Source organism: Tachysurus fulvidraco, chromosome 1 (genome assembly GCF_022655615.1).
Source record: "Tachysurus fulvidraco isolate hzauxx_2018 chromosome 1, HZAU_PFXX_2.0, whole genome shotgun sequence".
NCBI lineage: Eukaryota > Metazoa > Chordata > Actinopteri > Siluriformes > Bagridae > Tachysurus > Tachysurus fulvidraco.
In genome coordinates this window covers 43,253,490-43,267,851 of record NC_062518.1, presented here as the reverse complement: position 1 = coordinate 43,267,851, position 14,362 = coordinate 43,253,490, and the positions used below count along the sequence as shown (strand labels likewise).

General features: G+C 41.4%; 2 protein-coding genes across 3 annotated transcripts in view; one reads left to right on the top strand and one right to left on the bottom strand.

Annotated features, from left to right (window-relative positions):
- LOC113650532 (lactose-binding lectin l-2-like) overlaps positions 1–14,362 on the bottom strand; it is a 214,377-nt gene that overhangs the window by 59,234 nt on the left and 140,781 nt on the right. The window lies entirely within an intron of this gene.
- sharpin (SHANK-associated RH domain interacting protein) lies at positions 481–11,487 on the top strand. Of its 2 annotated transcripts, XM_027158980.2 has the most exons (9): positions 481–899; positions 2,753–2,927; positions 4,327–4,416; positions 4,646–4,787; positions 5,243–5,333; positions 5,449–5,740; positions 9,959–10,059; positions 10,369–10,464; positions 10,551–11,487. In XM_027158980.2, the coding sequence occupies exons 1-9, from the start codon at positions 648–650 to the stop codon at positions 10,677–10,679; spliced, it is 1,368 nt and encodes a 455-aa protein (XP_027014781.1). In that variant the 5' UTR covers positions 481–647; the 3' UTR covers positions 10,680–11,487. The 2 variants fall into 2 exon arrangements, with proteins under 2 accessions (XP_027014781.1, XP_027014782.1); XM_027158981.2 differs by lacking the exon at positions 10,369–10,464.

Genomic DNA, 14,362 nt, shown 5'->3' with positions numbered 1-14,362 from the left:
AGACATTCACACGCTAAATACGGATTCTCCAGTTATTTCCTCACAACCCGATCAAGCACTATTCTACTTTACTGAGTAAAATGTCGACGTCCTTCATTCGCTACCACGTTATTACTGTGTAAAATGTCTTCGGTTACCTTTGCTTCCTTTCTGGAAAGAAAATTACATTATTATAGAATAAATCTAACAAACATCAAATACACAGAATAAAATAATCCAGAACTAAACATTTTATCATTGGGGCCCTAAAAGAGACTTGACACAGGATTCTTTTACAAAACAATCTACTTATTGTGGTTGTGATGGTCATGTAGTGAGACTCTTATAAGCAGTTTAATGACTTTCTAATAAATTACATAACCATAATAATAATAATAGAATAAATAGTTTCATAATTAACAGAACATACATTTGTAATGAAAACAGGATTAAAAAAAAAAAAGGCACAGTCACATATTTCCGTGGCCAAAGTTTCCGGGGGAACTAAAATCAGACGGACCTACTTCCTGTTTTGATTTCATTCCTCCTGTCAGAAGGAACAGTAGTGATGATGATCTCAGAGCTGTGCTTGTTTCTCTCTACATAACTTCATCTTCGGTTCTGTTTTGTTTTCTCATCCCTGGGGTTAAGTATAATAACAGGTCGTGATGTCTCTGAGTTCGGGTGTTTGGGCTCCGGTGTTTCCGTCACCGTCGTTACAGCAGAGCTCGAGCTCGGGTTGCAGCACGGTACTGATGTCAGTGCGCGTGTCGGTGTCACGAGGGACGCTGCGGCCGTTCAGCTCCCCCGGTGCCGTGGATGATGACGCGTCTCTCCGTCTGCAGCTCAGCATGGACCCGAACCGGCCCGGAGAATTCCGCCTCACCGTCAGAGACTCCGGCAGTAACGGCAGGATCACGGTAACTAACGCTGCTGTCCTCACAGCACACATCTGACCTCCCTCGTGTTTACTTTCTCCTTCAACCTCCTAATGTATTTCTAACACATCCAGAAGATCAGCTGAGAAAATCCACTGACTCCAGAACTGTCAGCAAAGTGAAACCAAAAGCCTGTGAATACCCTGGTTATGATCAGAATGTGTTTGTGTGTGTGTGTGTGTGTGTGTGTGTGTGTGTGTGTGTGTGTGTGTGTGTATACATACTCACACACAGGGCTCTCAAGTTTTGAAGACAGGCAAGAGTGACATTTCCAACCCGTGTGTTTGTGTGTGTGTGTGTGTGTGTGTGAGAGAGAGAGAGAGAGAGAGAGAGAGAGAGAGAGAGAGAGAGAGAGAGATTATGACTGGTGTTGTTTATTGTAAGTATTTGTTGCCTTTTTTGACTCCTTTATCATTTGTAATGTTGCTCCCATATAAAACAGTTTGGCTCAAGCCCAGACATTTTTAGGGTCATGATTGAGGACAATTACCTGTCCAGAGACAAGCTGTTTAGTGTTGAGGTTTTGTTCAAAACATCGAAAATACCGTCTCTAATGAATATTTTTTTTTCATTGGTTGTTGCTTTAAAACGTACCCATATACAATAGTGCTATTTTCTGATTGGCTATTGTGTAGCCTCTTTTTTTTTGATTGGATGATGTGTCAGGCTCGACTAAGAACTCCAGGGGAGACGCGCTTGTTTCCTGCCCGGTTCCATAGAAACAGTGGTACGGACAGATACATTTTGGGCGCTGCGGCATATTGATATATATGACTATGATAAATAGTCAAAGTTTTTCTGCGTGAGAAATACGATGTGTGGTGGGAGAGCGTGACAAAAGACCGAAATGTGTGACTGTCACTCTCAATGCGCGACACTTGACAGCCCTGATACTTGACAATCCTTAAATATAACCCCTTTTTATTTGCTTGTTGCAGTCACTACTTTTTTTCTCTTTATAGATGATTAAAGGTGCGGTCTTTAAAAGTTTCGAGCCGGTGCCGTGACCCGTAACAGTCCAATGATATGGTCAAATTTCTCTGATTCAGAATCCTGTTTACAGTTTTCAGGCCCCGATATATATGCTGGAACCGACCTGCTCAGCCCTGCCACTTTTACTTCTAGGGAAGTTTACAAGGTGCACAAACTTTTAACAGAAGGCCTGCGGGTTGTTACGTGACGTTCAAGTGGCATCAACAGGAGACTAATGTTTTAGTTTGTACACAAAAGCGCTAACGATACGATGCAACTCTCATTATGCATTTAAAGACGTTATGAACATAAATAAAGCCTGGAAGGAAAGTAGCAGAGTTCAAATTTGGTAACAGAGTTAGTACAAAGCCGAGAATACGACAGATTTTTCACAATGTTTAACCTGTTTAAAACTTGTAAGGCGTAAATAAAATGACCAGAGCCCCACTTTTTTTGTAGGTCTCTTAACTAACATCTGTTTTCTTTGTGCTTTACTAGTTTACTGTTTCTATTTGCTATTCTGGTTGTCTTTGTTTGCTTTTTCATAAAGAAAACTTGCACAAACATGAATTGGTCATTGTTCTGTCTCAGTTATGATCCGTACTGAAAGTTTATTATATACGTGCAATAGTCCTCTTACAGTGAAGCCATAGGAGGCATTGATGGTCTCTCTAATCTGTTGTAACTCTTTGTTTGAAAAACGCTATCTGTGAATAGAAAATAAGGAGCTTGATAGAATAGACTTACAAATATCCAGGATCATGTCAAATGTTCTGAGGGATCCATATGTGAAGAACAGGGACCCTGGATTTCTGGATCGTATGAAAATGAGCCTGTAATGTGCAGCCTGTTCTCTCCCTCAGTCTCTGGCAGAGTTCGAGCTGCGTGCAGTGAGGTACGAGATCAAGTCACCTCGCTGCCACGAGCTGTGTGTCATCAAGCCGCCGCATGACACGCTGGTCTTCACTTTTCGCAGCGAGCAGGAGGCCCAGGAGTGGGCCACTGTCATGATCTCATCACTGAGGGAAGCCCACAGAGGTCAGAGTTCACGTTCAGTTTTACATTTCTGCTTTCAGAAGTCTGCTGTTTCCAGTCCCTTGCACTTTTTCTATCCTGTTTACTACCTCTGAATATTTTACCTCTTCCTGATCTATTCATTTTGCCCCAGACATAATCACAGATGCACAGACAGACATAAACAATCACAGAAGCACAGACAGACATAAACAATCACAGATGCACAGATAGACACATGTAGACAGTCACAGATGCACAGACAGACGTAAACAATCACAGATGCACAGACAGACATAAACAATCACAGATGCACAGACACATAAACAATCACAGACGCACAGACAGACACATGTAAACAATCACAGACGCACAGACAGACACATGTAAACAATCACAGATGCACAGACAAACAATCACAGATGCACAGACAGACACATGTAAACAATCACAGATGCACAGACAGACACATGTAAACAATCACAGATGCACAGACAGACACATGTAAACAATCACAGATGCACAGACAGACACATGTAAACAATCACAGATGCACAGACAGACACATGTAAACAATCACAGATGCACAGACAGACACATGTAAACAATCACAGATGCACAGACAGACACATGTAAACAATCACAGATGCACAGACAGACACATGTAAACAATCACAGATGCACAGACAGACACATGTAAACAATCACAGATGCACAGACAGACACATGTAAACAATCACAGATGCACAGACAGACACATGTAAACAATCACAGATGCACAGACAGACACATGTAAACAATCACAGATGCACAGACAGACACATGTAAACAATCACAGATGCACAGACAGACACATGTAAACAATCACAGATGCACAGACAGACACATGTAAACAATCACAGATGCACAGACAGACACATGTAAACAATCACAGATGCACAGACAGACACATGTAAACAATCACAGATGCACAGACAGACACATGTAAACAATCACAGATGCACAGACAGACACATGTAAACAATCACAGATGCACAGACAGACACATGTAAACAATCACAGATGCACAGACGGACACATGTAAACAATCACAGATGCACAGACAGACACATGTAAACAATCACAGATGCACAGACAGACACATGTAAACAATCACAGATGCACAGACGGACACATGTAAACAATCACAGATGCACAGACGGACACTTGTAAACATCACAGACGGACAGACATAAACAATCACAGATGCACAGACAGACACGTGTAACCAATCACAGGTGCATAGACAGAAAAAAAATCATATATGCACAGTCCATGACAAGCTGAGGAAACATGCAGATGTGTACAGACAAACCCACACAGAGTCACGTGGAAGGCTAACTGATGTCTCATCTAATGTATTTTAGTCTTTTCTGTTTTTCAGTCGCCGGCATTGCCTCTCATCCCACTGATGACTCAGTACCTTACCTGAAACCCGTCGAGCAGAGTGCAGCCTTGTCATTATCAGCAAAAGGTGAGCGAGATGAAGAACCTTCTCTGTGTTTATTGTCTTGAGACCCTGCTCTTCACACCACATCCATGCAGAGTGTCATATTGAGAGGTTGTGCTGCAGTAAATCTCAGTAAACTGGCTTTGGAAAATGTAACACATGGCAGTTTTATTTGTATTTAAGTATTTTGTGTATTCAAATTGTGTAATTGTTGTTTGTTGTTTTGTTTCCACGAATGCTGTCATTTCTGTAGAGGAGCTGTGTGCTGATTTGGCCAGAGCCATTAAAGCCGGAGACGCTCAGGAAGCAATGCAGCACGCTACATCCCTAGCACACCAGCAGATGGCACTCACCATCCAGCCAGCTGAAAAGGACCCTGAAGACGAAGAGATCAGGTTGAGTTTCTTTTAGTTACAAGCAGAAAAATAAACACCTTCCCCGCACCAGGACATTCAGGTTTAATCTGGAGTCCTTACTCAGGATATTGGACTGTAGACACAAAAACATAAAGTAGGTGTGTTTGTGCTCTGAAACATTATACAGCACTTATTCATTCAATAATCCATCTAAATCTGCTACATTTCCAACACATTTTTGTCTTTTTTTTCTATTTTCATCAAGCTAAACCTCATATTAGAGATGAACTCATGTTTTCAATTTTCAACTCAAATTTTCGTAATAGAAATCTAGTAATATACCTTTTTACAATCACAATAACGTGACAGTGTTCAACAATTAACGGAACATTTTCAGAACAAATCCACAAAGCGTTGAGTCTAATAGGTTTATTTTATGCTCACGCTAACTATTTCTGTACAAACACAGTGCCTCTCTGTCGTGTGTTTTGCAGCTTAGCAGTTGCTGTTGAAGATGCCACGTCTTCCTGTTGCGTCACGGTGAAAGTCGCCCCCCACATGACTGTAGCGTCTCTCAAGCAGCAGGTGAGTGAGAAAGGAATTGGATGTGTTCATGTGTATACACAACATGGTTTCTGTGCTGCATCAAAGATTGGTCAAACCTGTCACTCACTTTTCCTAACTCCTGTCTCTGTCCCAGATGTTTGCTGAATATGGTTTTCACCCACGAGTGCAGTGCTGGGTCATAGGTCAGTGTTTGTGCTCCGAGCAGCGCTCTCTGGTGTCGTACGGCGTGTGTCGAGACGGAGATACGGCATTTCTCTACCTCCTCTCAGCGCGCCACGCCAGCCTCAGCCGACTGCAGTGCCAGCAGGACCAGGAGAGCGCCCTCCTCGCACCCGCGCCCAAACCAGCACCGACCCCGGCACCACTCAGCCACGACTGGAGAGGATACAGCACGCTGCCTCCCCGACTACATCACGCCAACGCAGGTGGCGCTTCACTCTCTAATCACAGTACAGCTGGGTGACAGCTATAGTCCAGTGTTTTTACACATAATCTGTTACAACCAAAATACTCGTTTATAATAAATGCCCTGGGGTGTTTTTTATATTGTTTAGTGATTATTGGAGATTATATGAGTGTTTACTCATTATTATGTTGGCTTTGTAGAAGCCAACATTCAGTTATGCTACTGGAGATATTTTTCTTAGCCACCTTTTTATTAATTGCTACTCCTCCTAGAGTTTTCGAGCCACATGCACCAAATTCGGATATGTTGTAGACGCTGGTCTGACGTTTCTTGCTATTACCTTTCTAAGCAATCCTAGTACCGGTACTTCCGGTATCGTGTCTCAAAATGGCCTTTTTTCCCCATAGACTGCCATTATAAACTTTGGAGTTTTATAACTCGGCAAGCTTTCGAACTATCTACACAAAAATCGGCCAGCTCCTTTAGGGTGATACTCTGAACAAACATTTATATTGGTGTACCGACTGTCCTTTCGGTTGTCCCTCAGCCCCGCCCCCAATATATGCAAAATCAAAAAACTTTTTTTCAGAATACCCTCACGGGTATTCTGATGATGTCACATGAAAAAAATAATTTGCACAACATGGACATGTGACATGTCAAAACATTCAGCCCAATGTGGGGAACTTCCTCAAGAGTATTCGGATGACAACACAAGCTCGTCTCCAATTACCTCTAAATGTTTTGGCACCCTAGCTTTCTGTCCACTTGCCTCCAAAACTAACACTAACCCTTATGTCCATTCGCCTCCAAAAAGCACCAGCCTTTGCGAATACTTTGTCAAAGCCAACATCAAAGTTTGTCATGACAAACTTTACAAATCTAGTTATTATTATTATTATTATTATTATTATTATTATTATTATTATTATTAATGGAGTTTTACATTTACAGCATTTGGCAGACGCCCTTATCCAGAGCGACGTACATAAGTGCTTAAATCTCTAATATTGAATACATTAATGATGGTTCACTAGGTTACATACTTAAGATACCATGAGTTTAAAACATTTGTTCAAAGTTACAATGAAAAAGTGTCAAAGGTTTTTTTTTTTTTTTTTAATGCAAGAGATAAGGAAAGAAGTGCTAGTTGAAGTGTTTCCTGAATAAGTAGGACTTCAACCACCGCTTGAAAATAGCCAGTGACTCAGCTGTCCGGACCTCTAGGGGAAGTTCGTTCCACCAACTTGGTGCCAGAACAGAGAAGAGTCTTGTAGTATACTTGCCTCTTACCCTGAGAGATGGTGGAACCAGTCGAGCAGTGCTGGTAGATCGGAGGTTGCGGGGTGCAGTGCGAGGAATGATGAAGGCTTTGAGGTAAGAGGGAGTTGGTCCATTTTTGTCTCTGTAGGCCAGCATCAGTGTTTTGATCGGATATCGGATACGTGCAGCTACCGGAAGCCAGTGGAGTGAACTGGGGATGAATCACCTGGGATGAACAGCAGTTCAGTTTTGCTAGGATTGAGCTTTAACTGATGAGCAGTCATCCATGATGATATTTCTGCCAGACATGCTGAGATCTGGTCAGAAGCTGTGGCATCTGAGGGTGGGAAAGAGAAGATAAGTTGTGTATCATCAGCATAGCAGTGGTAAGAGAACCCATGTGATGAAATAACTTCACGAAGAGAGTGAGTATACAGGGAGAAAAGAAGAGGACCAAGTACTGAGCCCTATGGGATGCCAGGGGAGAGTCTGCGAGGAGCAGATGTCACTGCCCTCCATGTTACCTGATATGAGCGTCCTTCCAATTAGGAAGCAAACCATTCCCAAGCTGATCCGCAAATCCCCAGACTCTTGAGGGTGGATAAGAGAGTCTTGTGGTTGACCGTATCAAACGCTGCTGAAAGGTCAAGGATAAGGATGGATGACAGTTTGGTTGATCTAGCAGCATGTAGCTTCTCAGAGACATCGAAAAGGGCTGTCTCTGTAGAGTGAGCTGCTTTAAAGCCAGACTGGTTGGGGTCTTGGAGGTTGTTCTGTGAGATATAGACAGACAGTTGATTATAGACAATGCGTTCAAGAATTTTTGAAAGAAATGAGAGAAGTGATACCGGTCTGCAGTTACTGATGTCTGATGGATCCAGAGCAGGTTTCTTTAGGATGGGAATAACCCTTGCTCTCTTGAAAATAGTTGGTACCTGACCAGATGCTATGGATCTATTGACGATAGTGGAAATGAAGGGCAAAAGGTCTTGCGAGATGGTCTGGAGCATAGTGGAAAGGAGTGGATCCAATGGGCAGGTGGTAGGATTGCAGGACTGGATGAGTTGTAAAATCTCTTCTGCTGCCACAGTTGAGAAATGTGACAATGAAGGTGTAGAGGAATGCATACTCTGAGACGCAAGTGCAGTCGGAGCTGAAGTGAAGGTCCGGCAGATTTCCTCAATCTTCTCCTGGTAGAAAGAAGCAAAGTCTTCTGCAGTCAGGGAGGATGAAGAAGGTGGAGCCGGGCGGTTGAGCAGAGAAGAGATGATGATGTGGAATTTCCGAGGGTCATGTGAGGAAGCTTCAAGCTTTTCCTTGTAGAAGGAAGTCTTGGCAGAAGTCACATCTGAGGAGAACTTGACAAGAAGTGTTTGATAAAAATCAAGATCTGCATGAAGTTGTGATTTCTTCCACTTTCTCTCTGATGATCTTAGCTCTCTTCGATTGTTGCACAGCACATCTGAAAGCCAAGGAGCAGGCCAAGAAGTTTTCTTGCTTTTAGTGAACATAGGGCAGAGGAAGTCCATAGTTGAGGAAAGAGATGAGAGGAAACTATCTGTGGCTGAGTCCAAGGAAAAAGACTCAGGATCAGGAAGGGAAGAAAGCATGCCAGAAGCTACAGATGAAGTGGAGACAGAGTGAAGGTTGCGGCGGGTAAGAGCGAGGGGGTGAGAGGTAGTTTTAGGTTGGATAGGTAGAGTGATGGTGAAGAATACCAGGTGATGATCAGAGACGTGTAGTGGGGGAGTAGTCACGTCTGTAGCTGGAGAAGGACGGGTGAAAACCAGGTCCAGGACCTTGCCTCCTTTGTGTCTGGGGATGTAGCTGTTGAGTGTGAGGGTGAATGAGTCGAGAAGAGACAGGAGGGAAGAAGAATGTAGCTTGTCAGAGGGGAGGTTGAAGTCACCAAGCACTGTCAGGGGGAGCTATCGGAAGGGAAAGCACTAAGCAGTGAGTCCATTTCTTCCAGGAAGTCTCCTAGGGGACCAGGAGGGCGGTAGACAACAATGATAACAAGGTTGATTGGAGAGGTAACTGAAATGGCATGGAATTCAAAAGAAGAGATGGTTAAATGAGTGAAGAGCAGAGGTGTAAAGCACCATTTCATTGACAACAATAAACCTGTACCACCACCCCTGCCTGTTTCTCGTGGTGAGTGAGAGAAAGCATAGGCAGAGTATAAAGCAGCTGGTGTAGCAGTGTTCTGTGGGGATATCCAGGTTTCTGTTAGTGCAAGGAAATCATGGGAAGTTAAAGCAGAGATAAAATCAGCTTTCTTTACAGCAGACTGACAATTCCAGAGCCCACCTACCACCACTGTTTGAGACTTACACAACAGAGGAGGGTAGATGAGGTTACTGGGATTGTGACCTCTGCTCTGTGGATGAGAGCGTCTGCGAAAGTAGGCCTTGAGTACAGAGATGGGTTTAAGGCACATATTTGTAGTCAAACAAGAGTGAGAATTAAGGTATGGTAGAATATATCAAAACAGTACTAGACACTAATGTTAGAGAGAGAGATACTGACAATTTAAATAGGTAAGCCCTGCTCCCAATTCACTCCTTAAGGGAAACTGAAACTACTCCTGATTAATCAGCTGAGAGAACAACAAAGACCAACACTATAAAAATCAACAATGGTATAGAATATAACACAATTCAAATCACACTACTCTAGAACAAAGTGAGTTAAGCAGATAGTATACAAAAGACAGGAACCTACTTTACCAGAAGACAATAAAATCAAATGTAGAGAGTTAAAGCACACTGGTTAAAGCACACCTAGTTAACTAGGCTCTTTGTTTTATGTCCAAGCTGGAAGTCTGGAGATTAAACTTTCTGACCCAGAGCTATTAATGGAATCATTTCTCGGGGTGAATCGTCTCTTTACAGCGCTCTCGTTCTGTCTCAGCTCAGTGGGGTCCCTTTCTGCTCTGTGTACGTGAACATGTGACTGTGTTTTGAATGAACAGGAAGCAGTGGTGGCGGAGCTGGGAAGCATAGCATCGGTGACATCATGAACCTGGAGAGACTGCAGCTGCGTGGACCCGGAGTGAGACCAACAAACACACAGGTACAAACAATACGCGTAAGGAACATGAGATTGCAGCTTTTACTCATACTCTTTCAAAGCACAAATACACCAGCAAATAGGGATGTTTTAAATAAAGCCTAAGAGCTAACCACACATGTCCAAGTGCTTAGGAGTTTTGTCATGCTGTAAATGAAATATATTCTGCTAAAAGTTATTTCACCTTTAAAAAACATGCATAAATATGGGTATTGAAAATATTTATATAAAAATTATAATTTTATTCATGCATTAACATGACATTATTATCCAGAGTGATTTACATAAATCTTATTCTCTACCACTGAGCAGTTGAGAATTCGGGGCCTTGCTCAAGGATCCAGGTGTACCAGCTTGGCAGTGGTGGGATTTGAACATGAAACCTGTAGTCTAACATCCTCTCCTCAGGTGTTAGAACAAAAGCAAATGTATGGAAGCTCCACTGGTCTAAGTAGACACTAATCACTAATATTTCTTCTTCTTCTTCCGACCAGCTGGGTTGGTCGTGTCCTTCATGCACGTTCATAAACAAACCAACGAGGCCCGGCTGTGAAATCTGCAGCACAGAAAGACCCGCTCGTCTGGAGCTCAGCGCGTCCGAGGAAGCGGCTCTTTTGCTCTAAGTGCTCTCCGAACAACACTGTGAACTTTTTCAGCTGGGAGGAGGCCAGTACAGATATGGAAAAGATATATTGCGGATATATAAAGATGATACATTGCGCTGCGTGAAAAAAAAGTCACACTGCGTGAAAAAAAAAGGTGAGAAAAAGTCTCCCTGAACTCATAACGTATCTAGGAATCTGTATTGCCACGTGCCATGCTCTTTTATTTGTGTCGCTATCCATCAAAGACGCTTCGGCGCCATCTGAGCCGAGATCGATTACACGCGAGTGAGCGATGAAGACGGCGATGAAGACGACAGTGAAACTTCACAGAGGAGATCATCAAACATCAGCTCCTTTACTGTCCTTAAAGTTCACTGTCTCTACAAATAAACAGCAGTTTTCCTTTTTATTAAAAGCAGCCTTGATATTTTTTCTTTTTCTTTTAATAAGCAATAAATCACACATGGCATAAAAAATTATGATTTGATAAAGTGAGTTATTGTCACTGCCATGATGTTTTGTTTATTTTTTTTAAATTATTATTATTATTTTTAAGAAAATGCATCATAGTCGTATCCATTTAGAGTTATGTTTAATGCTGTGTAATGTCTGTGACACCATTTCCTGTTATCACTTCTATTACAGCAGCTCTTTTTAAATCTTTCGTGAAGTCAGACAATCGCAGCTTGGCATCTTACTGAGAAACCGCTAACTCCTCTGTAACTTCCTCTGTCTTGTGGCAGAAAACTTACTAACTGTAACAAAAATCCTTTCATAAATATTAGAAGTCTCCTTCTGGAAAACTTCTCTCTTTCATCAGTTTCTACATCCTTGTTTCATTATATGACTTTCAGGTTGTCAGGTACGTCCGTTATTTCAGTCCGTGGTTACTATAGAGACGCACACATTGTTACTATAGGAACATCAATTTATTAGAACAAGATCAATTTATAAATCTTTTACGGTCATAATTGCAGTTTAAAAAAAAATACAGTAACCTTCTGACCAATCAGAATTGAGGATTCAGCACCTCGAAGATCTCAAATCTGCTATCCAAATGATTATAATTAACCGAGGAGAATTTATTACTTGTATAAGACTCTTATTCTGACATCTTAGGTATTTAAATTCTATTTAAAGTGCTCCTGTTTGTGATGATCTTCATGAACAATGTTAAACCTGAACTGCAGCATGATCACAAAAATATGAAGAGTAATAGTACTGACCCCGGAGAGGAGCGTTCCTACTTCAGTGTTTTCATACGTACGTGTTTTCATGCATGTGTAGAGATGCTTCTTGACTTTTGTAGTTTTGTATCATTTTTTAATTCTGTACATTAAAGGCGGGGTGCACGATGTTTGAAAAATGCTTCAGAAAACCGAGTTGGGCCGACTAACAAAACAAACGTGTAGCCAATTAGCAGAAAGGGGCGTGTCTTGTCAATATGCGGCGGAGAGAGTGTTCAGTGCGCATGTCTGACATTAGCAGAAAGGGGCGTGTCTTGTCAATATGCGGCGGAGAGAGTGTTCAGTGCGCATGTCTGACATTAGCAGGAAGCGATTGAAACATTGACATGGCGGATACCTGCCGTTACCTCTGCCTCGGGTTCTACATTTCTAGCATTTAACAGACACCCTTATCCAGAGTGACTTAAAATTTATTTTAATTTACACAAATGAGCAATTGAGGATTAAGGGCCTTGCTCAGGGGCCCAGCAGTGGCAGCTTGGTGAAGCAGGGAGTCGAACTCATGACCTTACGATCAGTAGTCCAACACCTTAACCACTAGAGTTCTAGGTCTTGAACGTTGTCTTCCGTGTGAAACTGAGCTAAACCTTTCACGGTAGAACACACATTACTACAAAAACACATTTGACCTGTAATACCATAGTATAACTCATTGAGTTTATTTATTGATAAAAATATCCCCTCGGCCAGCTGCCCCAACAGGTTGCGCCATGGTAGTTGCCTGGGTTACGTATGTGTATGTGGGGCGGAGCTATCAAAACGCGTGAGAATCATTTGGGTTACGGGCGTGTTTGTTTTGGTGATTTCAAATGTCAACATTGGCTTTCAAACAACATGCACCCCATCTTTAATTTAATATGACCTGTTCAGGGATACTTTAAATAAGAGGTGCACAGGACGGGAAAAAAGGTCATCTGTTCACTTGTAAATATAGAATATCGGTCATCTCGAAATCACCACAGACTTGAGTCGAATACTTAAGTGAAGTATTCTTAACTCTTTTTTTTATGTTTGAGAAAGAGGTCTGTTTCAGCTTTATGTTTCGCACTAATTAAGATTGTAGTAGGATCATTCGTTACTGATGCACGCTATTACTGATGCATGCTACACCTAATGAATGGAACAATTTCATTAAAACTCATTCATGCATATTGGAATAATTAGAAATGACCATGTTTAAAAAAGAATTGTTGCTTTTTTTCTTAATTTGATTTTGATGATCCTACAGATCTCTTAATAACAGACTTGTATTTTTTCTCTTGGTTTGGTTTGGTTTACCTTTTTTTTTCACACTCTCTCTTCCATAAAACTATTATCGCAAATAGTTACTGAACCTCGGTTTGGTGTCATGTTTGTTTTTGTTAAAAAAAAGGAAAAAAAAAAAGATCACAATCCAGATAACGAGTCTGATGTAGCAGCTCAGTAATATGCGCTTCACCAGCCGTAAATAATGTAACAAAAATCTGCTGAAAATATGATTATTACAAAACCAAAACCTGTCTAAGAAAGTCCCGTGTCAGCGTTTATTTGTACCGCACGATCTCCTGATTGTAAACGAGTGCATTTATTATATATGAGTAAATTATATTTGGTGTTAATTTTATGGAAAATAAAATTATGAGGAGAAAAAACATGCAGATTTATTTTATATAGTCTATATATTTGTTATCATTATGTATATATTTTACACATCCTCGTTCCTGTACGCATTCACTGTCTCTCACTGACTCCTCAACAAGGTGCTTCTGTCCACAAAGCTGCAGTCCACTGGCTGTTTTTTGTCTTTCGCACAACTCTGTCCACTTCACCACAACTGGACAGTTAAAGATGGCAAAAGATCAGCTGATGTCTTGCTGTTCTCTTCTGGCTGTGTATGTATGTATGTATGTATGTATTTATTTACTTATTTCTGCTTTATTTGTTAAGAAGCTTCTGAAATACTTAAACCAGACCAGTTTCCCCCCCTTTTCTGACCTGTGACGTAAACTTGATCCAGGATGGTACATGAAAGGGCACCAAACTAAGTACTAAGGTCCCGGTGATAGCGGCCCAAAAAAATATACAATATAAAACTAGAATTGTATAACTATAACAGATGAGACAGAGTAACAGTAAAAAAGTAAGTCTTCTCTAGGTCTAGGTGTATGATTATGTGCATAATGGAGAGGGACCTTCATGATACCCACAATCCTGCTTCTACTTCTTCATCTGTCGATGTAGATGTTTTCAATTATTAGAAAACTGCTGCTTGTGATCCTCTGTGCAAACTTAACAACAGGCCTGCCTCTTTAAGCCTCCTCTGGAAGTACAGACGTTGATGAGCTTTCTTTATTATGCTGATGGAGTTGGTGTGCCAGGTGAGGTCATTGTTAAGATGTAAGAAATTATCTTAAAATTTTATAATGATCCTTAAGTCGATTGAACAAAAAAAAAAAAAAACATATATGGATTAAC